Genomic DNA, 26957 nt, shown 5'->3' on the forward strand with positions numbered 1-26957 from the left:
CTCCTTTGAGGAGCACTTTCTATGTTTGTGTGATCTCCTGCACTTTCTATGCATCATGCAGGTCTCACATGTGCTGTATAGTAGGAAGCATGTGTAATAGCAATAGCAATTAATCACAAATATTACACAAGATTAAAGAAAGAGATTGATTTGCATGCCTTACCTTCCAGTCATCTGTTATACACTTGCACTTCCTAGGTCATTTCAGCAGGAGGTAATATTGTCTCAACCACTCCAATGCCGTCTTTTAGCAGGAAGTAACATTGTCTCGACCACTCCAATGCCTTCTTTCAGCAGGAAGTAACGGTGTCTCGACCACTCCAATGCCTTCTTTCAGCAGGAAGTAACGGTGTCTCGACCACTCCAACACCTTACTTGTCACCCACGAACACTGCTGAGATGAAATGACCTAGGCAGTGCCACAGACTACCTGAAAGTAAGGAAGGCAAAGAGGGAGCTTTCTTTAACCTGTATGGTATCAGACTAGATTAAGATAGTGAAATCTACAAACATAATGGAATTATTTTGTTAGCTACTGTATAACACACTTTATATATACAGGTGTGAGAAGTCTCTCTGTTCTTCCACTGTCTGTGATAGGAAGCTGTTCTCCACTCCGATATTGTTAACATGCAGCATGCAGCACACATATCTTGTTATTGTTGAGACACTGTGTCTTTAAGGCTGATTGCACATGGTTATTGTATTGTCTAACCACCTTTCCTTGAAATACCTCCAGAAACAGCATCACTCAACAACAAGTCAGTGTGTGTAGGCAGGCGTGCCACACCCTCTCCTCGCCATACATTACAATGTTAGAACCACAGGATTGATTGGTACTGACTCCACAATGCTGAGAATGTTCTGTGCATGTAAAGGCTTTGTGACAGATCATAGAGCCGGCACTGGCTGCAGTAGGACTGCACTGAAGTGAATTATCAGTTATAGTCAAAAGCAATTACCTGGACAAGCAGCCACACACTGCATTGTGTTTCTCTACTTATTGTTTGATATATAAATACATATGTGCAGCTGGTATTAGGAATATGTACCTGGAATATGTATTTATCTTTTTCATATCATAATTAAATATTTACATTAAAAAAATAAGTATAAAAGGGCATGATGCGTGCAACTGCGCATTTGAGAGAGAGAGAGGAGAGAGAGAGAAAGCGAGAGAGAGAGAAAGGGGAGGAGAGAGTAGAGAGAGAGGCTGTAGCAGAAGCTTCTTGTATTCCTAGGCCAGTCGAGAATGCAGCGCCTTTGCACTGTAATACATCAAAGGCTGTCAGACTTCTCTAGACTCAACAATAAGTAAAGAGAACGTGGAAGACTCTAACAGAAAAGAATAAGGCATTTAATACTAAAAGCAGAGAAAGAAAGAAAGAAAGAAAGAAAGAAAGAAAGAAAGAAAGAAAGAAAGAAAGAAAGAAAGAAAGAAAGAAAGAAAACAAGCCTGGATGAAATATTAAAAGCAGACACAAGGTAAGTAAGAGTGAGTTTCTTTTTTATTATTGTGTAACTTGAGAGGGAGGGACGGGCAGCAGTCTGTTCTTTCCATGTCCAAACCAAGGCTTTAAACACATACCAGCTCAATGGATACAGTTAAGACTCTGTTTAGTATGTAGCAAAGTGATTAAGCTTTAATAGTGGCAATATACTTCTCATAACATGGCAGCTTGAAAACTGTATAAAACAACATTTTATATATATATATATATATATATATATATATATATATATATATATATACACACACACACACACACACACACACACACACACACACACACACACACACACACACACACACACACACACACACACACACACACACACACACACACACCAAGTAAAACTCAAATAACTCAAGTCCTGTTGGTGTTTCATTCAGCTATTGCCCATTTTTTCAGTATGTGCTTTCAGTAAGTTGGAGCAATGTTGCTGGACAGTTTAAGATCTCTGTGCTGTTTATATCTTTCTGTCTTGTTAATGTATTGATTTATCATTCGAATTAGAATCTCCATATGGTACGTTTTCAATTCTATTGATTTTTAAGACAGCAAAATGCACGACAATCAATTCATTAAAATAACAGTGACTTGTATGTAAAGTCATATATTATTATTATTACAAATTGAAATTATATGAAATGATGACAAATTCATTTTTATCACTTCTGTACTGGGCTGGACGCAAGCTGTCATGGAACTTACATTTATATAGCGGCTTTCAGCAGGAAGTAGGCTGAGAGCAGGTGAGCTTGTTTAACAAGGATGCCCTGGCTTCAAATGGAACCTGCATCTCACATAGTCAACCCGAGTCCCAGCCAGCCCCTCACCATCAAGCAGGCTCTGCCCCCCAAACCTGTCTGTACATAGCATCAAACAGGCTCTCCACCCCAAACCTGTCTCTCCATACCATCAAGCAGGCTCTCCACCCCAAAACTGTCTCTCCACACCATCAAGCAGGCTGTCCACCCCTAACATGTCTCTTCACAGCATTAAGCAGGCTCTCTACCCCAAACTTGTCTCTCCACACCATCAACCAGGCTCTGCACCCTAAACCTGTCTTTCCACACTATCAAGCAGGCTCTGCACCCCAAACATGTCTCTCCATACCATTGAACTGGCTCTCCAGGTCAAACTTGTCTTTCCACACAATCAAGCAGGCTCTCCACCCCAAACCTGTCTCTCCACACCATCAAGGAGGCTCTGCACCCCAAACCTGTCTTTCCACACTATTAAGCAGTCTCTGCACCTAAACCTGTCTCACCACACCATGAAGCAGACTCTCCACCCCAAACCTTTCTATCCACATCATGAAGCAGACTCTCCACCCCAAACCTTTCTATCCACACCATGAAGCAGGCTGTCCACCCCAAACCTGTCTCTCCACATCATCAAGCAGGCTCTCCACCTCAAACCTGTCTCTCCACACCATCAAGCAGGCTGTCCACCCCAAACCTGTCTCTCCACACTATCAAGCAGGTTGTCCACCCCAAACCTGTCTCTCCACATCATCAAGCAGGCTGTCCACCCCAAACCTGTCTCTCCACACCATCAAGCAGGCTTTGCACCCTAAACCTGTCTCTCCACACCATCAAGCAGGCTCTGCACCCCAAACCCATCTATCCACACCATCAAGCAGGCTCTCCATCCCATACCTGTGTCTCTCCACACCATCAATAGTCTCTAAAGTCCTCATCTAATGTTGCTAATGTGAATAAAACTGCCAGATGGGCTTTATTGTCTGGAGTTTGAATACAAATCTAAAAAGGCCATGTCCTGGGCTTGAGCAAACAGTTCCCTGCGCTTCTGTAATCAAAGCTTTACTCAGCTGCACAGAACTTAATCATCCAAGAGAACGCATTCATTTTTGCACTCTGATTTGTTTTCTGTTGCTAAGTTTTATGAATATTTATATGTATGTTTTTATTTATATATGTGCTTGTGTAAGGGGAACTTGGCAGCTGCCACTAGATTTACAATTAATTTATTGAGTGCCTCCTGGTGGTGATGAGAAAGACTGCAGTCACTCTAGTAATAGCAGTAATACAGGAGTATCTAGCCAGCACTGTAGTGTTACAAATACAAATACTACTATAACAACTACTACTTCTACTTCTACTACTACTAGTACTAATAATAATAATAAATATAATATAATAATAATAATAATAATAATAATAATAATAATAATAATAATAATAATAATAATAATAATAATAATAATAATAATAATAATAATAATAATAATAATAATAATAATAATAATAATAATGGAGTTTCTTGAAAAAAATCTGTAAATGTTTTCAATGAAGAAAACTTATAATTCAATAAATCAGAAGATGAGGTGTTCAGTGGTGCAGACTCTGGTAAAACTCTGCCTGTAAACTCTCTCCTTCCTGATACCTGGATCTGGACTTGAATAGGATGAAGGATGTCATTGTGCAGCACCGGTGAACCAGCCTGGGATGCAGCACCTCGGCAGGGGGTTGCGCACAAGCCTGTGTAACATATGAGAGATAGAGTGCAGTGGCTTTTTGTTTCTTAAGCATTATGAAATGCTAAAACAGACTCCCACACTTGTGCAAGCCTAGAGAATAGATTACAGGCGTTTACTATGGTAACCAAAGTTAAGCATGGATACCGTTCGCTTCTAACAATTTAACACAGAATATTTGCATTGAATATTTGCAGTTTCACACACATGTACTGTTCCTTACACTGATTCCCAGGGTCTTAGCATGCTTTACTACACTCTTGTATGCTTTTACCACAGTTTAGTGCTTCTTCTGTATACGGTGGAGTATTACTCAGCACAGCAGCCTCATGATTGAAATGGGTACCTATGGGATAATAACTGCTGGATGAGAAAGTATACAAATAGGTTTTCCATCAGGCTGCGCAGGTTTCCTGTGAGTGTTGACCTAGCGGTTAATAAGTGAGCACAGTGTCAACAAGGCCCTCTCTCCTCTGTTACCACACAGCTGGAGCCTGCGATAGCCTGGCAACCAGCCGCCAGGATCTGTGCAAATCCTGTGCCACACTGACAACAAACCTGAAATGCATTCAAGTCTTTCTTATGAGTGCTGCTCTTTATTTACCAGGCAGCTCACTTTGTGGCACTGATACTGCTGGAGAGGCAGCTGTCTGGTTCATACAGGACTCAGTGGCACTGATACTGCTGGAGAGGCAGCTATCTGGTTCATACAGGACTCAGTGGCACTGATACTGCTGGAGAGGCAGCTGTCTGGTTCATACAGGATTCAGTGGCACTGATACTGCTGGAGAGGCAGCTGTCTGGTTCATACAGGATTCAGTGGCACTGATACTGCTGGAGAGGCAGCTGTCTGGTTCATACAGGATTCAGTGGCACTGATACTGCTGGAGAGGCAGCTGTCTGGTTCATGCAGGACTCAGTGGCACTGATACTGCTGGAGAGGCAGCTGTCTGGGTTCCTGCAGTATGCTGGAGAAGCAGAAGATGGCTGTGAAAGGAGTCAGAGTTACTTTTCAGTAGCATTGCAGAGTATCCAGACTAGAAGGCAGGTTTTCACAGGATCAACTGCAGGAGATTTTTTGAAAAATGATCGGGGTGTTATGTAGGACATTTTAAAGTTCATGCAAAATGTTTGAACCAGTTTCTAGCTGACTGTAGTGTATGCCCAATGCGTTCCCTCATCTCCACTCTCCCGCTGTAGGATCTCAATCTCTCTTGCTGAGTGAGGATGCCAGGCTTGCTGAACCGCTCCTCCTGGGCTCCTCTGCTGCTCAAAGCCTCCTGTGTGAAGTCCTGTGCCAATGGTTACTTCCTGGGCCTCAACGCCCAACTCACCTACACCAACCCTGACAGCGAGCCCGTGGAAGGTGAGGAGCTGCTAGATGCCCTTGAGAGCACTTTGTAACGACCTTGTGTCTGAAGACTCGGTGTCCCTGTGTGTCTGACAGTTCTGTGTCCTGTGTGTCTGACAGTCCTGTGTCCCTGCATGTCTGACGGCTCTGTGCTGTGTCCCTGCGTATCTGACGGCTTTGTGTCCTGTGATCCTGCATATCTGACGGCTCTGTGTACCTGTGTGTCCGACAGCCCTGTGCCCTGTGTCCCTGCGTATCTGATGGCTCTGTCCCTGTGTGTCTGACGGCCCTGTGCTCTGTGTCCCTGCGTATCTGATGGCTCTGTCCCTGTGTGTCTGACGGCCCTGTGCCCTGTGTCCCTGCGTATCTGATGGCTCTGTCCCTGTGTGTCTGACGGCCCTGTGCTCTGTGTCCCTGTGTGTCTGACGGCCCTGTGCCCTGTGTCCCTGCGTATCTGATGGCTCTGTCCCTGTGTGTCTGACGGCCCTGTGCTCTGTGTCCCTGCGTATCTGATGGCTTTATGTCCCTGTGTGTCTGACGGCCCTGTGCCCTGTGTCCCTGCGTATCTGATGGCTCTGTCCCTGTGTGTCTGACGGCCCTGTGCTCTGTGTCCCTGCGTATCTGATGGCTTTATGTCCCTGTGTGTCTGACGGCCCTGTGCCCTGTGTCCCTGCGTATCTGATGGCTCTGTGTCCCTGTGTGTCTGACGGCCCTGTGCCCTGTGTCCCTGTGTGTCTGACGGCTCTGTGCCCTGTGTCCCTGCGTATCTGACCGCTCTGTCCCTGTGTGCAGGCGTGTTCGTGTACCCCCTGCAGGAGAGAGAGGTGGTGGTCGGATTCGAGGCTGTGACCGCAGGGAGGGTGCTCAGTGTTCAGATCCAGAGCCGAACCAAGCCTGAAGACTGCTGTCTGGACTGCTGCAGGAGCTCCAGCCTGGAGCTGCAGTGCAAGAACGGTGAACATCCGAGCTCACAAACTGTCCTTCTCTCTTTCCATGAGTAGCTCAGAGCTTTTAGTCAAACCCCACACACAATGGGATTCTTTAGAAATGAACATTTTGACCTGAATATCTGCTGGTATTAAATATACTGAGAGCAGTGAATTAGAAAAGGTCCTTACAAAGTAAAGAACAGCATATGTGCATTTTACATTTTACCCTCAATTGCAATGCACACCTTCCCAGACTGCGAAGAGGACATGAACAGCATTCTTGTGTTTTTAGGACACCTGATTCTGGATGAAGACATGGAGCGAACCACTTTCATCGTTGGCACTGGGGTGATCAGCCCCCTGGATATTGTAACAGTGATCATCAGCACCACCCAGGAGCTACCCACGCTGGAGAATGGCGCGATCCACCTGCTGTTCCCTTCAGTGTTCACTCCCATAGTGACAGGCGAGACAGTGCAGTCCAAGAGCGAGTCAGGGGTGAGGTGTGATGAGAATGGGTAAGCAGATCAATAGGAGTGTTGTTATATGAATATGTATTTGTTGTGCTGTTTTACTGTGTCTCCTTCTCTGTCTCTTTTTGTGTGCCAGGCCCACCAGCTGTTTCAGAGCGGCGCCTGGGAAACAGGACAAGCCATCTGATTCTGCCCACTCTGTCTTCACGAGACAGGCAACGAATCCACAGCCCTATGAGATGAACTTCGAGCTACTCGTCAGAGGGGCCTGTCTACTGGCCGGTAGGTCACTGTGACACAGAGAGAGAGAGGCACTGGATAACACAGGGAGAGAGAGTAAAGAGAGAGTGAAAGAGATACACAGAGGAGAGACGGAGAAAGAGTGAGAGACACAGTGAGAGACAAACACAGAGTGAGAGACACACAGAGTGAGAGATACCTACAGAGTGGGAGACACAGAGAGAGAGAGATACACAGAGAGTGAGAGACACACACAAAGTGGGAGACACACAGAGTGAGAGATACAGAGAGAGTGAGACACACACAGAGTGAGAGATACACACAGAGTGAGAGACATACAGAGTGAGAGATACACAGCGTAGAGATACACACAGAAGCACAAACTCATAGCAGATGACACTATAGAAAGTAGTTTGCTTGACACATGCAATGTCTTTACCAAGCCATTAGACCCCTGATCTTGCATATCTTTTGCTGAAGTCTCTGAGTAGTAAATACTGTTTAAAGAACTGCACATTAGAGTCACAAGAATGCAAAGCCAGAAAACAATTAATCTAATTACCCTTGGCAAAACCCCCTCCTCAGAACCAGTTTGAGTGAGTGTAATAAAGAGATTTACCACGGGACACGATTCGCTGTGACAGCTGTCTTTGTGAAACATGTCGGTGGCCTGCATTACTCCAGTGCAGACTTGGAGCTCTTCCAAATTCTACTAGAGAAGGATGAGGAAGTGGTGAACTGCAGTATTTAATCAGGATCAATGGGGCTCCTGGGGAGGGAGGAAACCTTTCACTTCTCTTGTTTTAATCAGTCAGATGAGGAGCTGCTACTCTTTAGCACTCTGGCAGGGAAGACTGTGGACTATCCAAGTGAACTTGAATAACTGAACAGTTTAGTTATATAGTAGCAGTGGTTAAAGTGTCCTTGGGGACAGACACATGGTTGATTTCTGAGCCGATACCATGTTGAGTAGACCTGCCTCAGTCACGCTTGAGCCTCATGGCGGGTTACTGTTGTTTCAGGGTTGGAGAGCCCCACTCACGCCCTGAGAGCCGACGGGGACCCCAGTGCCAAGTCCGCCTCCGCCACTTACATCACACTGGCTGAAGAGCACCCCTACAACTGCAACCTGGAGATCATCCTGCATCTGAGCGGTGAGGCCACCAGGGGCGCTGTCTGGGGAGGGGAGGGATAGGAGGAGGAGGAGCTTCCAGTCAGGGTCTGAATCTGGGTCTAATGGACCCCAAGCATTCACTTTTCCACTGGCTAGCACACAGAGGTGTTGTAGATTTATAAGCCCAACATTATGTCTTTTCATGGTCAGCCATGCATCGTCTGGGCATAGATAAAGGACAGAGCTAATCGTAGGGAAAACAAAAGCAATGATAGACAGTGCAGACAGTGCAAAGAGCACAGATATGTGTGAAAGCTGTAGATCTAGCTTTGTAATAGCTTGTGTTCCCCCCTCGCCCTGTACTGGTGGTGTTGTGCTGCTGCTCAGAGCCTCATACCCCCCATGTGCTGCTGGAGGAGGGGCGGCTCACCTTCCAGGAGTACGAACAGCACATCCGTGGCCGGAGAGACTTCATCCACTGTAGTAGGAAGGAGGCTGACTCGGACAAGAGGGTGAGTGGGGGAGGGGCCAGAGATAGGGGGAGGTCCATGGGAAGGGCCAGGGAGAGTTGATGGGAGGGGGCAGGGGGAGGGGCCAGAGAGAGGGGAGTTTAAAGGGGAGGGACCAGAGAGAGAGGGAGAGTCCAGGAGAGGGCCCAGAGAGATGGGGGATAGTCCAGGGGAGGGGCCAGGGGGAGGTGGAATGTCGAGGGGAGGAGCCAGAGAGAGAGAGGGAGAGAGTCCAGGGGAGGGGCTAGGGTAGACCCAAGTGTAGGGGAGGGGCTAGGGAGAGCCAAGGTGAGGGGCTAGTGGGAGCCGAAGAGTGGGATCAGGGGGAACCGAGGGTAGGGGCTAGGGAGAGTCGAAGGGAGGGGTCAGGGAGAGTCGAGGGGAAGGGCCAAGGGGGGACCGGTATCACTATCATTACTTTACATTTCATAGCACAAGTGTTGCTGCTTATGCATTAGCCACTTCACTCATTCTCTCAGCTGGAATTCGTGCGGAAGCGCTTCCACAAGGACATCCTGTTGAACCCGGTGCTGATGCTGAACTTCTGCCCGGACCTGCGCGGTACCCCTGGCGACATTCACAGGGTCACGCGGGAGCTGGTGTTCCTCGTCGACCGGAGCGGCAGCATGAGCGGAGCCAACATCCACAAGATCAAGGTACCCGAACCAGATCTCCCACTATCACTACCACTAACACTAACACTGCAAACTTAATGGGCCTTAGCCTATAAAGTCTGTCCCGCTGTCTCTGAGCTGGAAGGGCTTCCTGTCTTCGTCTCTCCTCACAGGAGGCGATGATCGTGGCTATCAAGAGTCTGCCCTCCAGGACCCTGCTGAACATTGTGGGCTTCGGATCCAACATCAAGTCCCTCTTCTCCACCAGCAGGGTCTACAGTGAGGTGAGAGATCTACAGTGTGCATGGGGACTCATGGGTATCACTCTGCTCCTCCACTGATAGAGTGTCCATGCAGCAGATCAATCAACAGGACTCCCTGGGTATCACCCTGCTCCTGCACTGACAGTGTCCATGAAGCAGATTCAGCCAGGACTCCATGGGTATCACCCAGCTCCTCCACTGAGAGAGTGTTCATGACAGTCCTGTTCTCTGCAGCATAAATGGATAGCTGAAATGCAGGCATGCCTCCCAGGTATCCCATTACAATAATAATTCTTATGTCTGAGTGAAACCCTGTCTCACCGAGTGCCTGGACCCTGTAGCATGAACGGCACAGCTGTGTTATCTCTCTCTGGAAGAAGCAGCAGGTTTGGCTCAGACACACTAGAGTAAGGAGGGGGCTGTTTAATTTGCAAGAGCACACACATTTCCATAATGCCATCAACAGCAGTGTTAGAGATGGTCAGTGTGTGTTTGGTGTTTGGTGTTTATTCCCAGGACACCCTCTCCTTGGCCTGCGAGTACCTTCAGAAGATGAGAGCTGACATGGGGGGCACCAACATACTGGGGGCTCTGAACTGGGTGTTCCAGCAGCCAGTGCACCGGGGATACCCGCGGCAACTCTTCATCCTCACCGACGGCAAGGCCATCAACGCAGGCAAGGTGATCGAGCTGGTGAGGAGGCACGCCAGCACTGCCAGGTAGCCACAGATTCATTCATTCACCTTTCCACCATGCTGGGACATTTCTACCTGCTTTACTGCTTCTGCACACAATATTGGTTGAGAAAGGTTTTGATAAATCTGCACTTTAGGATAGGGATGTACTAAGGGAATATATTAAGGGCCAGACATGAGCCTGGGTGCCAACGTGTTTTATGTTCTTCCTTTTCTAGCTCTAATGACAGTGTGGGTCGTTGCTTCATTCTTCAGAAAGGTCCCACACAACAATCACACTAAGTGTTTTTTGCTAAAGCCACTGTTAGACAGCTCACTGCTCTACAACTCCCCAGGGTACAACAGCAAATCTTTCAACTAATTTCATTTCCCCTGCATCTGTATTCTAGTGCTGGCAGCTCAGCAGCAGCGTTAAGGAATAGCTGAATGCCTTCCTGCTGGTGTTTTTAAACCTCTCTTCAGCTTCAGTACAATACTCTTGTCACTGCGGCTCCTCTTGTTGTGCAGCCACACTCTCCTCTCTATCCCACTCATGTGGAACGTATCACGACTCCTCCCCTCTCTACCCAGGTGCTTCAGTGTAGGGCTGGGTCCTCACGCCTGCCGTCGGTTGCTGAGGGGCGTGTCTAGGGTGACAGGCGGGACAGCAGAGTTCCTCAGTGATAGCGAGAGGGTGCAGCCCAAGGTGAGAAAACACACACTGCTCTCTAGTGCATTGTGAGGGGTCCTGAAATAAATCACTTTGGGGTTGATTCTGGTTCACTGATTGAGACCCCACTGGAAACATGCTGTTCCCGCTCTCTACCTCAGCTCATCAAATCTCTGAAGAAAGCATTGGAACCAGCCCTCAGTGATGTGCGGATAGACTGGTACGTGCCAGACAATGTGGAGGCCCTGCTCTCGCCCAATGAGATTGCTCCATTGTACCCGGGGGACCGCCTCATTGGATACTGCACTGTTTACGACGTTTCTGCCTTTCGGAGTAAGAAGGCTGGTGTGAGTATAAAGTGAAGAGGGGTGAGGGGTATTTTAGAAAGAACGTTGAGATATAATTTGTATAGATGTATAACTGTTTTTAACATCCTCTATTACCTCTGATCTCAGATTCAAGGACATTCATATACTAGTCTTTATTATCAATACCCTCGCCTCTCCTCCCACTGTCAGCAATCAAAGGCGCGGGGTTCAAAGGGGCAGGCACAGGGCTCAGTCAGCTCCCTGTCCCAGGATGACCTGTCCGCCCCCTTGGCTGGAGAGGTCTGCTGCCCCTCTGAGCGCAGCGACATCGAGGAGGCCCTGCGTGAGATCTCCCGCGAGATTTCATCCGAGTTCTCCTGCGCCAGCACAGCAGACGCAGGTATTTATGAACTACATTCAAGCTCTAGGAGGATCCACTTTACGCTGGGTTTCAGTCTCCCTCAGTAAGGTGAACCACACTTTGTTCTCTGGGTTTCTGCTATAAGAATAGAAGAGATGTCAGGGAAGTTATCCCTAACCAGCTTGTGCTTGAGACGCCTCTGTTAAAGTCTATGTTAAATGAATTCATTATGGACCCCCGAATTCAGCTGTGTGTTAGTTCATGCAATTGCAGGGAATGGAAGCATTGCTTTGTTTCTGTATCCAGTGTTCATTACAGGTGGAGAGCTGGATTTCTCGAGTGACATCTGCAGACGGATCCTGCAGTCCTCATATATCCAGGAGCAGTACATTTTGACGCGGTGCTCGGTCAGCAGCGAGTCGCCCAGCTCCCGTGAGATCACCATGGAGACGGGCTCACTGCCACAGGGTCTGGAGAAAGTGTCCCAGCAAGGTCCTAGGAGCCTGTCACGCTGGGAGTCGCCATGGAAACCACCACCACAAACCGAGGCAAGAGGAGTGAAACCTGAGGTATAAGAATGCCACTCTCTAGGGTTAATACAGTAAAAGCAATGCCCGGAATTAGGCTGAGAGCAGCAGACATACACAAAATGAATTGAATGAAGCTCCCCGAGAGAGTTCCTGCTCCAATGTCAGGTACAGACCTGCTGCTCTTGTCTGTTGCAGGTGACCATGGCGTCGGGCAGCTCGGAGGAGGCTCAGCGGAAGCAGAGGTCCCTGGCCCGCTCTGCCCTGTCCAGCCGCAGCTTCTCCTCCCCACAGGGAGAGCTGGACATGCACCGGCTGAGACGCGCACTGGAGAAGGTGTCCTTCGACCAGGTTATGGGTGGGAGGCTGGAGGAGAGCGACGGGGAGACACACTCCACGCCACGCAAGAGCCTGACCGGCTCCAGTGAGTACTGGCTTCTGAATGGTCTCTAATGTCAATGAAAATACTTTTATTGCATTATGTTATTGCATGTATTCATTCATTGCATTCAAATCCAAATCTACAATGCTACAGAAATGAAGAGGTTGCAAGTGACCTGTGTGCTACACATTCTCTTTCAGCATGCACATTAGTCTTAGCACCAGTCTTGGGATTCTCACTCTGCTCATGCTGGAATCTCCATCATGCAGATCCACTTTTCAGCACAGGTTTGAAGAGGCCTTTACTGTAGACCCTATAAAACACATCTCATCGGAGACCTGCAGCATGTGGAAAAAAGCATCACTGTTCTGCTTCTTACCATTTCAAGGGCAAATTTGACCCAGTCCACAATGGCTGTTTTTGTTTGCATGGAGTCCTGGATTCAACTAGTTTTTGAATGATATTCCTCCTCTCACACAGACAGCCTGCTGTTCCCTGCCTCCCCTCTTGACTGGGACGCCTTCACCGACCCCGAGTTTCTCTTCTCTGCTCTGCCCCCTGAGGAGGCAGCCCCGCGTGGGACCGACGCCCCAGTGATGCACTGCCGCTCCCTCATCCACGGTCTGATTGGCGGGGAGCCTGTGTCCTGGGAGGCTACAGCCAGTCTGGTGCCTCTGTTTGCTCCCAGGGTGACGAGCAGCCAGGGGGATGGTTGGGATGAAATGGGGCACCAGCTGACCGCGCGCTCCGTCATCCAAGATTTCGAGATCATGGCGGAGAAAGCGGTGGAAATCAATCATGGTAAGAGTGCAGATCTGCTGCGATTAAACCAGCCAACCAAGTCAAGTTAAGAAAATCCCCTTTCAGGATTGCCTAGTTAAGATCCAAACACTTGGAGCAATTGAGTTTCAGATGCTTGTGTTTTCGAGTTATAACAAAGTGATGTGGGAACGTGACAGTCTGTGCTGCTGCAGTTCAAATGCTTTCTGTTTTCTTCCCAGGGCCTGCCAAGAGGAACCGCCTGAAAGCCATTCAGACTAGTAAAGGCTGCAACACCATCTCCATGTACACCACCTTCGCAGTGGTGGACAGCAGCACACAGAAGGGTCTGCCTGCCTCCGTGGAAGTGCACAACGCAGGTACCGCACTCACGCGTTTCTTATTACAGACAGGCCTGTCAGTTTTCCCAGTCTCTCTGACGGTCGGGAGGATTCTAATGCTCTTTATTTCCATTGCAGGAGTGCGGTTCGGTCCTCGCAGGAGTTCTCACTCGGGGAGCCGTCGTCAGAGAGTGTACTCCATGGGTCTGGGGCGCCGGCCGTCCAGCCGGGACTCCGAGGAGCTGGACGATGCCTTTGCACCCACAGGTACGCCTTCACACTCACCGGTCCCCCTCCCCCAGGTCAAAGGGATTCACCTACAGTTTCATGTTTTTATTTTTTCCATCTTAAACACCTTATCATGTGTCATCCTCAATTTAAACAACATCTAAAAGTTGACTTTCGGAATTGAGGTGTTTTAAAAATTGAGCACAAGCGAAGTGTAGTTGTAATTTCTGTGACTAACCCACAGCTGCACACCAGTGAAGGTAATTTCTTCAACCACCTCCCTTTTTTGAATTGTCTGTATTTCCACTGGAACAGTTACTAAGCCTGGTAAATAATAATATTAGCAGAAACAATACAGAACACACATACTATAATATTAAACTATTAGATGTAAATAGTTGTGAGATGTACTATTTTATTGGCTCCAATTGTAATGTTTTCTAATTGTTTGTTCCTTTTTCCTCAGAGAGAGACGACACTCCAGCCTCTCCCTGCAGCATGAACTCCTGGGACAGCAGTGAGTGCCTCTCATCTCATCACCATCGACACTCATGCAAAAGATTACTCACAAGAAGCCTTGTGTCAGAGAAGCAAACCAGGACATTTTGCAAGAAGTCCTTTAGTCACGGATTACGCCATAGGCGTGCTCTTCAAAGCAAATACATATCTTTCCAAGAAGGAAGCACAGCATAACATGAAAAAAGAAATTCATAAATATAACCCAGTGTATAAGCCAGTAATAACCTTAAATATGGTTCAACAGCGAGGAATGCAAACGAGACCAATAGATACAATAGATCTAACCCTAACGCTCTTCTCTCGTGTGTTGAGGGGTTAGGGTTAACGCTCTTCTCTCCTGTGTTGAGGGGTTAGGGTTAACGCTCTTCTCTCCTGTGTTGAGGGGTTAGGGTTAACGCTCTTCTCTCCTGTGTTGAGGGGTTAGTGTTAACGCTCTTCTCTCCTGTGTTGAAGGTCTAGGGGGCAGCTGGTACCCGAGCAGTCCCTCCGCCATGTCTGTGCAATCTCAGCCCTCGGTAGAGAGCAAGTCTGTGGAGAGCTTCTTTGGGTCCAGGTGGGGAACCCCTCTTCAGTTACATGTTGTATTTTTTATTGGACTCAGTTCTTGGAAGCTAATTGGTCAGAAGTCAGGCCTTACTGCTTTGTAATGGTGCTTATAATTCTAAACGATGGCCACTAAAAAAGGCAGCAGTTTGTACTTTAAATTTACATTTTGATTCAATAAAATAATTTAAAACTTAACCATTTTCTTTCTGTCTTCCAAACAATTGACCTCTATTATCCTGTCTGTCTGTCTGTGTTTCTGTGTGTCCAGGTTCAGCCTGTCCAGGTTTCGGGGCTCCAGTTCTTCAGGAAAGCCGCCACCCCTCAAACCACAGTGTGTCTCAGCTGAGATGGAGGAGTCTCCTGAGACTGAGACCACAGACTACCTCTCTCTGGTAAGACTGGCTTCCAATCTCCGCAAGCACCCTGCTGGATATTCATGGTTCATCAGGAACATGAAGAGCTGTGAACTTGATAGCTGCTAGAGATTCCTCTTTGCAACATGGAAGCTCCAACCACAACTATCCTCTCTCTCTAGGTGCGTCTCCAGCTGGCATCGGGGGCATTCCTCTTGAATGATCTCTACTCCGAACAGGTCCAGATACCCCTGGAGCGTCTCAAGAGAGCATCTCCATTCTCCAGCCACCGCTCCAGCCTCAGCCCCCCATCCCGCTGCACCTCCCCACGGGCAGCAGCAGGCAGCACCCCTAAACCCACACTTTCCCAGCAGGAGCCTGGGAGCCTTAAAACCAACAACCCCAGGACCACCAGGGGTCTCTTTACTGAGAGGGATGCCATTGCCCTCCTTGACCCAGCTCTGACTTCAGCACCAGATTTCAATGGGGTGCTGCAGCAGGCGGACAGCGGGCGTGGCTCCGAGACAGACGTGTGCGAGGGCTCCCCTGTCCAATCAGAGGCAGGCGTGGCGCCTTTCGACCTCTCCAGTGAGCAGCGGGCAGAGAGGGATCTGGAGGGCTCAAGCTGGGCGACTGCAGTTGCGCTGGCCTGGTTGGAGCACCGCTGCGCCGGCTTCTTTGTGGAGTGGGAGCTGGTCGCTGCCAAGGCCGACTCCTGGCTGCGTGCCCAGCAGCTGCCCGAGGGCATGGACCAGGCTAGCCTGAAGGGGGCGGCACACCAGCTGTTCCTGCTGCTGCGCCACTGGGATGAGAACATCAAGCTCAACATTCTGTGCTACAACCCAAACAACATGTGAAACCAGCCTACCTGCTGCAACGAAGATGAAGTGGTGTAGCGGTTACAAGAGTCTCCTCACTGGCCCAGGACACCAACCCCTGTGAAATGAGTTCTGCTGGTCTCATTCAGCCTCAGAAATAAACTCAGTGAATTAATAATCAAATATACAGGAGACACCACTTCAGTGAATCCTCAGTGATCCAGTTGCTCAGGGTTTGTGAATAGCTTGGAGATCCGATGTGGACGAAAGACACTATATACATGCAAAATGACATACTATATACAAACTCCTCTCTGCAATGACCTCCCCTCCCACTAATTCCAGTCTACTGCAGGGTAATCCCAGCGGCTGTCGTATAGGATCCTGCACTGCTAAGTCTACGATTGCAAAGCTGTGCGCAGTGATCACCAAAAGGAAAATGATTCTATTAGACTGCAGGACGCTCACATGATCTGCATATTACATACAGTTTAGCTTAGCTTAGGTACAGCAACTTGCTGATTGACCCACTAAAAAAGTTTGTTTAAAAATCTGCTTGTCTACTTAAATTGAATTTTTGAAAGTGCATTTCTAATAATAAATACAGCGTTACATACAGAGCATTTAATAAAAGTACATTTCAGTTGCCTGCCTGGGTGTTTACTGAAGTCTTTTTAAAGTTTCTCTACAAGCCTGTGAGTGAGAGGCTCCCCTATAGTTTCAGGGATGTCTTTAAATCTTTATATAGTCAGCCCTGCCATTCACAAGACAATTGTACTGAAAAACGGGTACTTTGCACTTACCTGTGAAACTCAGCATAACAATGTAATGTGATGCAAGAGCCAGGGCCCCCAAGCATCGCTACAATCCTGGCTTAAAAATGAACACATGAACAGATCCAGCCTCCCACCCAAAAAAGGAAAGCATCAGTGTAAACTCCAGAAAGCAGAATGATTGGTTTGTTTCATTTTTTAAATATCAATATTGCTCACAGAAGCCCCCAGTGGAAGCTCTCAGTGTTTCACATAATACCCCCTCGCACTGGAGTCCCGTTCTCATCCCGTGTGGGTCAGGGATCTCCCTAATGCTGAATCGCGGGCTCAATGACAGCACAGTGGCGATGCAGCTGAAACACACACTGGAGGAAAAGCACAGCTCCCCCACATTTTAAAAACAAACAAAAAATATATATTTTATCCTTTAATTCTTTTAAATAATATAATAATAATAATAATAATAATAATAATAATAATAATAATAATAATAATAATAATAATAAAGAAATCACACATTGCTGCCCAAGAATCAACAGGTTGCACATGGAATACTGAAACTTTATTAGAAACAAGATTCTGCTTTTTTTTTGTGTCCTCCTAGGTTTTCTTCCTCTATCTTTGGCTCTTTGTCGCAGTTGCTTTAGCAGCAGGTGTCGAGTCTGTTTCTGTTTCAAACATATTCTCAGAATACCACATACAGCCTTTTCATCCAGGTAGCCACATTTAGCAAAAAGAAACTCAAATGAAAAAAAAGAAAACAATAAAACTATCACTCCAGGTCTTCCCATGTCCAATAATCTCAAGATTCCCGATGGAACTGCTGAGGTGTGGAACGGCGTGGCGACTCCAAGACGTGCATTTCTGTAATTCAATACACTGCCGAAGCCTTCCACACCTGTAAAGCGATTTGTTTTGTTAAAGGTTTCATATAAAGAAATACCAATAGCACTGCAATGCTACTGCAAGGGTCTGACGGGGGATAACCTTTAGCCCTGTACTTTCTAACCACTAGATCCCACTGCCTTTCCTTCCCCCAGAATATTCTGTTGAATAGAGACTGAGAAAGTGCTGGACGGCTAGATTACACTAAGGCTGGACTCTGCTTCTCCTCGTATCAGACTAGACAGGGAAGGGCCTTCCTGTTTGAACGGTCCTCCCATGGTGCTGGGTGGGGATCACTTGCGTTTGTGGAGGTGGACGGCAGCTTCCTGTCCATACCACAGAGACAGCAGGATGACGAGGTGACAGGCGTGCAATACAGCCGAGCTGTACACTGTGGAGGGGTAGGTGTTCCAGGACAGCTCCACCAGCCCCAGGATCAGCACCCTGCAAACAGGCATTCAATCACTGATCAATCTGCACCCTGGAAACAGGCATTAATCCCATCAGAGATCAATCACACCCTGCAAACAGTCATTCAATCACTGATCAATCAGCACTCTGCAAACAGGCATTAATCCCATCAGAGATCAATCACACCCTGCAAACAGGCACTCAATCACCGATCAATCAGCACCCTGCAAACAGGCATTAATCCCATCAGAGATCATCACACCCTGCAAACAGCCATTCAATCACTGATAACCCTCTTAAAAGCATCACACAATGCAGAAAGCAGATCACTTCTCCAATTAACTGAACAGGTACATTATTATTATTATTATTATTATTATTATTACCTTAGCAGACACCCTTACCCGGGGCAACTTACAGTTGTATATAAAAAATACATAAAGAATTACAGTACAATTGAGCAATTAAATATACAAAAAGAATAAAGAAATAAAACTAGGGTTGGTGCTTGATGCAAACTTATTTCCATTAAACATTTCAAATCAGTAATTTGAAATATGGAAAAATACATACCTAGTTGATTTTATTTAGATTTTCTGATAACAGCACTGCCCCTAGTGGCAAAACAGGAAATAACTGACCTGTCTAAAATATACCGCCAGGCCCCGGGTCCACAAATAAAATGAGTTTTATTAAAGCAAATGACTTGTGTAAAATCCTGGGACTGGAAGGGCTTTTGTGCAGAATCCCTTAGGGCTGTTGTGCGGCTGTATTTACAGGGTAGTTTCATTGCACATGTGTTATCATCCAGGCACATCATTGAAGAGTGCGGCTCTGAATCAGAGGGGTCCTACCTGAACAGAGGAGCCAGCTTCGTGACCCGGCCGCTCCACAGCAGGTAGGGCAGTGTGTGGAAGTACCACACGTAGAACTGGTAGTGCAGCGAGCGGCTGAAACACACCCCAATGAAGTTGGCGGTGAACAGCGTGTAGGTGATCTGTGCTGCGCTGTCAAGGATGGGAACTGGAACAATATGCAGTGAGCGAGAATACATACAGACAGACAGGCAGACATACAGACATGCACACATACATACAGACAGACAGACAGACATACATACATACATACATACAGACAAGCATGCAGACAGACAGAGAGACAGACAGGCCTGAATCAGGCCCAGGTCTAAACACTGAAGCCGTGCCGGGATACTCTATGAAACCCACGGTCTGGATCCCAGCAGTGCAGTAATAAAGGATATGGTCAGCGGTGAGTTTTGGCGAGGTCTGTTTGCGCTGGGCTGGGTCCTTCAGCAGGGAGATGATGCTCTCCTGAGACCTGAAACACAATGAGGAGCGTGGCTCAGTTCTGCAGCCTTGAGACAGGGGGTGTAGGGGGTGTGTGTGCGCATGTGTGCATATGTGCATGTGTGTGTGTATTATACATACTGAAAGCCACTCCCTGACCAGTGTGTGTGTGTGTGTGTATTATATACACCGAGAGAATCTCCCTGACCTGTGTGTGTGTGTGTATATATATATATATATTATATACACTGAGAGAAGCTCCCTGACCTCTGTGTGTGTGTGTGTGTGTGTGTGTGTGTGTGTGTGTGTGTGTGTGTGTGTGTATATTATAAACACTGAAAGCAGCTCCCTTACCTGTGTGTGTGTATATATATATTATATACACTGAAAGCAGATCCCTGACCTGTGTGTGTGTATTTATATACACTGAAAGCAGATTCCTGACCTATTCCAGCGGTACAGAGTGAACAGCAGCAGCACTGAGAGGTGTGCCCCCAGCAGGGCCAGGTGGAAATAGCGGCTGAGGAAGATTTCCTCCGGGAGGAAGCGCCAGTTCACAGTCCACTCGAAGAGGAACTGCCGGCCCAGGTCAAAGGAGCGGCTCACATAGCCCAGCGGGTTCTCCAGCAGGAAAGGGAGGCCCAGTGCCACCTGGGGGAAAAAAGAGCACAGCGTTCCACTTTAGCAAAAAGCAAAAGTGACAAACTACAGCTCAGCTACACAATATAACACACTGCTTACTTATACAATATAACACACTGCTGCTTACACAATATAACACACTGCTGCTTACACAATATTACACACTGCTGCTTACACATATATCACAATATTACATAGAGAATATTTTACAGGAATGCTAAAACAACCCCCCACCCCCACCCCCAAAACTATACCCAAGACAAACACGCTGCAGAATCTGCCTATACCTGTATAGCTGCACAGAGGGAGAGCCTGGGGATGCTCCACAGCAGCCCGAACTCACAGAGCAGCAGAAACAGCAGCCCAGGGGCAAACAGCAGCACGTTCATCTTCACAGACACTGCCAGACTGCGCAGTGGGAGAGGGAGGGGGAGTGGGAGAGGAAGAGATAAGAGGGAGAGAGAGGGGGAGGGGGAGGGGGCAGGGGGGAGAGAGAGAGAGAGTGAGGGAGAGGGGGGGGGGTGGCGGACACATTTATCAATTCATAATTAAATCCTGTGAAACATGCGGGCATGCCCTGTCTATTTTTAACCTATTTCTAGATATTTCTGCAGTGAAGGTGGCCACCTGCTGGTGAACTTCTGTACCTGTTCTTATCCCACTGTACCTTTCCAATTCCCCAGTGTGCTATACTGCGTCCCCTTTTCACACTGCTGGCACTAACATGTACCTGCATCACATTGCCTACGCTGCAGTTCCTGGGCTTAAGAGAGAGCAGGGCTCAAAATCTACATTGAAGAGAGGAACACAACGTACAGCTGCTAACAGCCTCCCTGCAGCTCAGAGAGCGCAGGACTTGCCTGTAGAAGCAGCAGCCCAGCGTCCAGCGGCCATCCAGGAAGAGGTTGACCGCCACAAAGAGAAGCATCATGGCCACAGGGTCGTTGAAGAGCCGCAGGATGAAGATAGAGTGGATCCGATAGGAGGCACAGCACATGAAGAAGAACACAAAGGGAGGGACCTGAAGAACAGCACAAGGGTTAGGAGCAGCAGACCGGGGAGTGTGGGAGAGACAGGCAAGCACGGGAGTGTAGGAGAGAGACAGGCAGGCAGGGAGTGTGGGAGAGAGACAGGCAGCCAGGGAGTGTGGGAGAGAGACAGGCAGGCAGGGGAGTGTGGGAGAGAGACAGGCAGCCAGGGGAGTGTGGGAGAGAGACAGGCAGGCAGGGAGTGTGGGAGAGAGACAGGCAGGCAGGGAGTGTGGGAGAGAGACAGGCAGGCAGGGAGTGTGGGAGAGAGACAGGCAGGCAGGGAGTGTGGGAGAGAAACAGGCAGGCAGGGAGTGTGGGAGAGAAACAGGCAGGCAGGGGAGTGTGGGAGAGACACAGGCAGGCAGGGAGTGTAGGAGAGAGACAGACAGGCAGGGAATGTGGGAGAGTGACAGGCAAGCAGGGAGTGTGGGAGAGAAACAGGCAAACAGGGAGTGTAGGAGAGAGACAGGCAGGCAGGGAGTGTGGGAGAGAGACAGGCAGGCAGGGAGTGTGGGAGAGAGACAGGCAGGCAGGGAGTGTGGGAGAGAGACAGAGGCACAGTGGAGTTTGGCAGATAGGCAGGCACAGAGAGAGCTGAGACACGGGCAGGCCTTTCTTGTGCATGCAGATCAGACCTCAGATATGTGTATACAGACATGCTTGAACCGTATAACAGGTTACACGTAACAGAAAGCTTGTTTTGTGTCCGTGCTGACCTTGCTGGTACGGCGATAGATACGAAACACCAGGAGCAGCGTGACGAGATAGAAGACTGCAAAGAGGTACTGAGCCAGCCGAACATCCCTCCCCCGGCCCGTCACGTAGTACAGCACTGTGAAGATGTACACAAAGCCAGCTGGGTACCTGAGAAGACCAGAGCAACAGGACTCAGGGACATGCGAGCACAGCCACACCAGAGCAACAGGACACAGGGACATGCGAGCACAGCCACACCACAGCAACGGGCCTCGGGGACCTGCGAGCACAGCAACACCAAAACAACAGGACACAGGGACATGTAAGCACAGCCACACCTCATACCAGAGCAACAGGACACAGGGACATGCGAGCACTGCCACAGCAGAGCAACGGGACTCAGGGACATGCGAGCACAGCCACACCAGAACAACAGGACTCAGGGACATGCAAGCACAGCCACACCTCATACCAGAGCAACAGAACTCAGGGGCTTGCGAGCACAGCAACCCCAGAGCAACAGGACACAGGGACATCCAAGCACAGCCACACCTCATACCAGAGCAACAGACTCAGGGACATGCGAGCACAGCAACACCAGAGCAACAGGACTCAGGAACATGTGAGCACAGCCACATCAGAAAAACAGGACTCGGGGACATGCAAGCAGCACAGTCACACAGTCACTGTCTGCTCCCCAGGGGCAGAGAGCAGGGTAGACATGTTTTGGAATTCAGCTACTGTAACGACTGAGCTATATAACCAGCGTACTACACATGTGACCCCGGTCTGACCCTAGAGCAACACCCTCTGATGCATCTGTTTCAGTAAATCTTGCTACCTGTATTAACATGGGTTAGTGTGGAGATCCTGTGACTCCGTAAACAGTGAACAGCACAGTGCTGGGAGACCTGCAGCTTGGGCAAAGAAACTTGTTCACTCTGAAAAAACACAAAGCATTTTGCAAAACCTGCTCCACCCCCTTGTGATATTTTTATTGAAGCACTGCGTTCAAATCTAAACCACGGCTAGTTACGGCTAAGGGGCACATTGCATTTGAGCTCTATGCACCTTGACACACTACTCAAGGATCACAGTGGTGTGCAGTTTGAGTTCCTATGCAATGTTCAGAGTTGTATCTATCAGCACTTACACTAAGGGGCCAGTGTCTCCTTTCAGCTGAGTGTAATCGTACGTTCCATTGATAACCCCCTCCACCTCCTCCATGTAGGCTTTCCAATCAATCTCTGTATCTGAAAATACAACACAGCAGCTGAGCACTTACACATTGTACAGTATTGAGAGAACACAAAGTGCAGCAGACTCCAGTGTACTCAACGGGAGCTGATGCTTTCTTATCAGCGCAATGGTCTCTCCAAAGTGAAATGTGTATTCGAGTAGTCTGGGCTCAACAGTGCAACAGCAAAGCATGCATTATTCACAAAGACAACCACATTCACATATACTATATTTGGAATCTGTGTTGGAATACAAAAGCTCACACAGATCATGTTTCTATTTTATTCCATTATTTTTTTTGCAGTTCTGAAACACAGCCCATGCTTCAATGGACAGCCTACAGTAGGTCAGATGAGATATACAGATCTCACTATTTATACTTTCCAGATGAACCAGCACGGTGTTATTATGCGTGCCTCACACACACGCAATGGTGCAGTTCTAATACTCGACTGCACGGTTCCATGTGTATCGTGTGGGTGTACAATGGAGGGGATCACGGCTCAAACAAACAGCAGCAGCAGTTTGAGAAGCGCGAGTCCAGCTGCTGTCACTGATCATGTGTCGGACACAGATACACACGCAGGGCACGCTGTTCCGTGTGTTTGTACGTGTCAGTGCAATTACTACATGCTGTGGAAATCTTATTTTGCAAGCATGCAAATCCGCGTCATGCCTTCGTAATGTTTTGTTGTATCTCTTTGACAGGCTACTGCTATACCTATATCTCTTGTGGTCAGTTCGGGTACCTGTACTTTCTGCAGTCAGTCCCATAGCTGTGTGTATCCACTTTGTTCCTGTGGTTTCTTTTAGCCCCACACACAGCATGCACGGCACACACTGTTGCTTGTAAATGACTGTTTTTCACTGTAAACGATTTGCAATGGAAGTTTCGCATTACAGTGCAAGAGCATTTTTCACTCGCCGCACTTCCTGAGATTTGTATTTGCAGTTTTGCATTCCGGGGTCTACTTTAAAAGAACGATCTCTGTGGCAGCGACTGTGCAATGGAAGTAATCTTCTGGTACAGCACTAGTGTTACTGTGTAATAATATCTGTGCACTTTCACTTACATGCAACGCGGTGGATCACACAGATATTGATCACGATCTCGGCGATCCAAAGTACCGCGGTCACGAGCAGGGTATACTCGGATTTGAAGAGAACCCGATGCTTATCCTTCCATAGAGCGTGCAGGGTACCCCACATCAGAGACGGGGGTCCCGCAGATTTCTTTCTCGCGACTCCTGCACCAGATACCATGTCTGACTGACTCCTCGTTCTCTGTTGCCCGGAGTGTCACGGCATAAAGTAACTCCCCGGAAACACTTCCTCAGGCCCGGTCTGTAATTCACACCAGCCTTGTTGTGCCACTATTAATAACCTCTCGTGGAACACAGTGACGCGCGTCAGCCATTATTTTTATTCTACAATTAGACTACTTCCTAAACTGCACCCGTGATGATTTTGTGGCTTCGTTCCTGGGCGCGTTCTTCAAATAAATCAAAAGTTTTGTCGGTATAGGCTATATTAATAACTTGCTGAATGACTCGCTGACCACACCCCCAACTGTGCATATGAACATTTTTACAGATGAATCTAAGAATACAGATAATGGTAGCGTTGGAGCAGCGTATTATATTCCAGAATTTAAGATAGGGAAATGTGTACGTATTACAGACAATGTGTCAATTATGACGGCTGAATTAATAGGGATTATTTTCGGCATTGCACTGGATTATAGAGGTCAGAGTAGAGAGAGCAGTCATTTTTTCAGATTCGTTATCAGGGCTTGGGGGTCAAGAAGAGCTACTTCCTTGTAGTGACGCCTGGGCAACGTCTTTGACGGCAAAAAGCTCTTCAAATCGAACTTACCATGCAATGCTTAAGCTAAAGCAATGTTGGGCTTGGTTAGTACTTGGATGGGAGACCACCTGGGAATACTGAGTGCTGTAGGCTGCATGTTAAGCTCATATGAATAAATAAATCAGGGCTTCAGCCTCAGGCAATTAAGAATGAAGGGATTTAGTACAGGAAATAATGTATCAAGTGTCAGAGTGTGTGTTTTTAGGATTGTATGTGTTTTTTGTGTGGATTCCAGCGCATGTAGGAATAGAGGGGAATGAGAGCGGATGAGTTAGCAAAATGGCAGTGAAGAAAGTGTGTGTGGGTATGGATGTGCATTATGGGTTAAGGAAATTTTATAAAATAGTTTATACAATAGAAACAATTATAGTGAATGAATGGCACAATATGTGGAATAGGAAAAGAAAAGGGTGAAAATTATATAAATCACAAAGTAAAGTCATTGTGAGGGAAGAATGGTATGGATGGAATAGACAGGAAGAAGTAAATTTAATAAGGCTGTTTATAGGGCATTGAACTTTAAATGAACATTTATATAGAACTGGAGCGCATGAGAATGGGTTGTGTATGGAGTGTGGGGTTTATGAAACTGTGGAACATATGATGGTTGAATGTGCTGGATATAGGGAAGTGAGAGAAGAGTTAGGAGAAGAGTTTAGGGCTTTAAATGTGCAAAATAGTTTCTTTAGGGACTGTATAGGGGATGGAAATAGAGTAGGTAGGGACGAGGTTAGGTATATAGGGAGCGTGGTTAGAAAATCAGGGAGATTTAAAATGTTTTAAAAAGTGTGTTGCTATTGTGACAGTGTCCCAGATGGTGGGGAACGTGCCTAAGCCCGTTTCTTGGGCTACTGCAGTGTGTAGCAGGGCCTCTGCTGTTCTAAAGGCTGAGGGGGTGGAGGCTGGGTTACTACAAGACGAGCGAACTAGCTCGAGGAAATCCCGGCACAAGGGGAGGGCATGCTGTGGGTTCCCTTTCTTCTGCAGGAAGCCGATCCCCTTTACGTCCTGTTCTGCTGGCCAGGGAGAGTCCTTGGCTGCAGCTGCACCCTGCATGAGTGCCTGGAACTCTTCCCTTTGCGACACATACAGCAGGGGCAGTAAGGAGCCCCCCGCTGTGGCTTGCCCGGTGGATGTGGTCTATGCACTGGGTATGGGGAGCGAGACTGCGGAAGTTGGGGCTGCCCGGTGGTAGGGGGCAGTCTGCCCTGAGATTTAAGCATGTTCTCCTGCATTGTCTGCTGAGCCCTCACAGTCTCTGCCAGCTCCTGAAAACACCGCTCAGCCGAAATTGGGCGTCTCTGAGGTGACTCCGACAGCAAGCGTCTGTGCCTGCGCGGGAAAGGAAAGCAGCACCTGCACGGTGACAGCCTGTCCCCTGGTGAACGCCCCCTCGAGTGGTACCGCCTCGACGGTGACCATCTCGCTTCCCCTGAGAGGCGCCTGCGCCTCTGCACCGGTGGTGGAGAAGGGGAGGGTGACCCAGGTGTGCGGGGGAGCTCCCTGGTCACTGTGGTGGGCGGGGGGGAGGAGGGTGCGTCCTAGAGGACCTCTGCGAAGGATCTTGAACCTCGGATCTCATTTTTCCCTGGCTCGGGGAAGCAGACTCCATTGGGAATAGGGCTGCTCTTCTGTGCTTAGTTCTATTGGAGAACTTTCTGCATGGAGAGCAGTCCAACTCACCCGCCAGTGCTTTGGCTCCATGGTCTGGCCCCAAGCATCTGACACAGGACAAGTGGGATCTCCTTACAGCACCACACCAGCTCTCAACATGGTATGGCAAACTACACGAGGCCTTGTGTAGTGAAAGAGAGTAATGGCCGCTTACCAATCTCAACAAGAGGGGTCAAAACCAGCTGTAGTCAGCAAACGTGAGAATTAGGTAGGAGCACACTCAAAAGCGTGATTCTACCATGGATAAATTAAATTTGACAGTATTAAACTGACAAATCAGCCAAATTCAGACAAATAAAGACGGAAGCAATCTGTGACCTGTCTCAGTGAAGTGAGAGAGAAAATGGCGATATGCTACTGTGATGACGTCCCTCTTCAGCAGGGCCCTGATAGGGCAGCTTTTTTATATATGCTCAGTGATTGGCTCTTCCCATTCGGTAATGGTTGTC

At 48.1% G+C, this 26957-nt stretch overlaps 2 protein-coding genes across 4 annotated transcripts; one reads left to right on the forward strand and one right to left on the reverse strand.

Moving 5' to 3' along the window:
* Positions 1 to 1172: 1172 nt before the first annotated feature.
* LOC121322536 (von Willebrand factor A domain-containing protein 5B1-like) lies at positions 1173 to 16627 on the forward strand. 3 transcript variants are annotated; one of them, XM_041262636.1, is made up of 22 exons: positions 1173 to 1485; positions 5206 to 5371; positions 6149 to 6310; positions 6578 to 6803; positions 6895 to 7040; positions 8021 to 8152; positions 8500 to 8624; positions 9101 to 9277; positions 9409 to 9519; positions 10015 to 10217; positions 10764 to 10878; positions 11004 to 11189; positions 11298 to 11550; positions 11818 to 12080; positions 12237 to 12462; positions 12901 to 13221; positions 13422 to 13559; positions 13659 to 13787; positions 14215 to 14265; positions 14721 to 14820; positions 15082 to 15205; positions 15349 to 16627. In XM_041262636.1, the coding sequence occupies exons 2-22, from the start codon at positions 5233 to 5235 to the stop codon at positions 16021 to 16023; spliced, it is 4002 nt and encodes a 1333-aa protein (XP_041118570.1). In that variant the 5' UTR covers positions 1173 to 1485; positions 5206 to 5232; the 3' UTR covers positions 16024 to 16627. The 3 variants fall into 3 exon arrangements, with proteins under 3 accessions (XP_041118570.1, XP_041118571.1, XP_041118572.1); XM_041262637.1 differs by having other exon boundaries at positions 11830 to 12080; XM_041262638.1 differs by having other exon boundaries at positions 11361 to 11550.
* A 673-nt stretch (positions 16628 to 17300) lies between these two features.
* On the reverse strand, positions 17301 to 24305 carry LOC121323704 (dol-P-Man:Man(5)GlcNAc(2)-PP-Dol alpha-1,3-mannosyltransferase-like). The gene is made up of 9 exons (XM_041264910.1): positions 24042 to 24305; positions 22883 to 22982; positions 21750 to 21897; positions 20863 to 21023; positions 20290 to 20410; positions 19806 to 20011; positions 19315 to 19391; positions 18908 to 19052; positions 17301 to 18086 (listed from the first exon to the last, which is right to left on the reverse strand). Exons 1-9 carry the CDS (start codon positions 24229 to 24231, stop codon positions 17936 to 17938), a joined length of 1299 nt encoding a protein of 432 aa, XP_041120844.1. The 5' UTR covers positions 24232 to 24305; the 3' UTR covers positions 17301 to 17935.
* Positions 24306 to 26957: the final 2652 nt, after the last annotated feature.

The sequence above is a fragment of the Polyodon spathula genome, chromosome 11, assembly GCF_017654505.1.
Source record: "Polyodon spathula isolate WHYD16114869_AA chromosome 11, ASM1765450v1, whole genome shotgun sequence".
NCBI lineage: Eukaryota > Metazoa > Chordata > Actinopteri > Acipenseriformes > Polyodontidae > Polyodon > Polyodon spathula.

Excerpts from the sequence above, each read along its gene's own strand:
- LOC121322536 (XM_041262636.1), top strand. The coding sequence starts at position 5,233 with ATGCCAGGCTTGCTGAACCGCTCCTCCTGGGCTCCTCTGCTGCTCAAA. Across the intron at positions 11,190-11,297 it reads TTCGGAGTAAGAAGGCTGGT|ATTCAAGGACATTCATATAC; the intron begins GTGAGTATAAAG and ends CTCTGATCTCAG. Across the intron at positions 13,560-13,658 it reads CGTGGAAGTGCACAACGCAG|GAGTGCGGTTCGGTCCTCGC; the intron begins GTACCGCACTCA and ends TTTCCATTGCAG.
- LOC121323704 (XM_041264910.1), bottom strand. The coding sequence starts at position 24,231 with ATGGTATCTGGTGCAGGAGTCGCGAGAAAGAAATCTGCGGGACCCCCG. Across the intron at positions 20,411-20,862 it reads CTGGGCTGCTGCTTCTACAG|TCTGGCAGTGTCTGTGAAGA; the intron begins GCAAGTCCTGCG and ends CCCACTGCGCAG. Across the intron at positions 19,053-19,314 it reads GCCAAAACTCACCGCTGACC|AGATCACCTACACGCTGTTC; the intron begins ATATCCTTTATT and ends ACAGCGCAGCAC.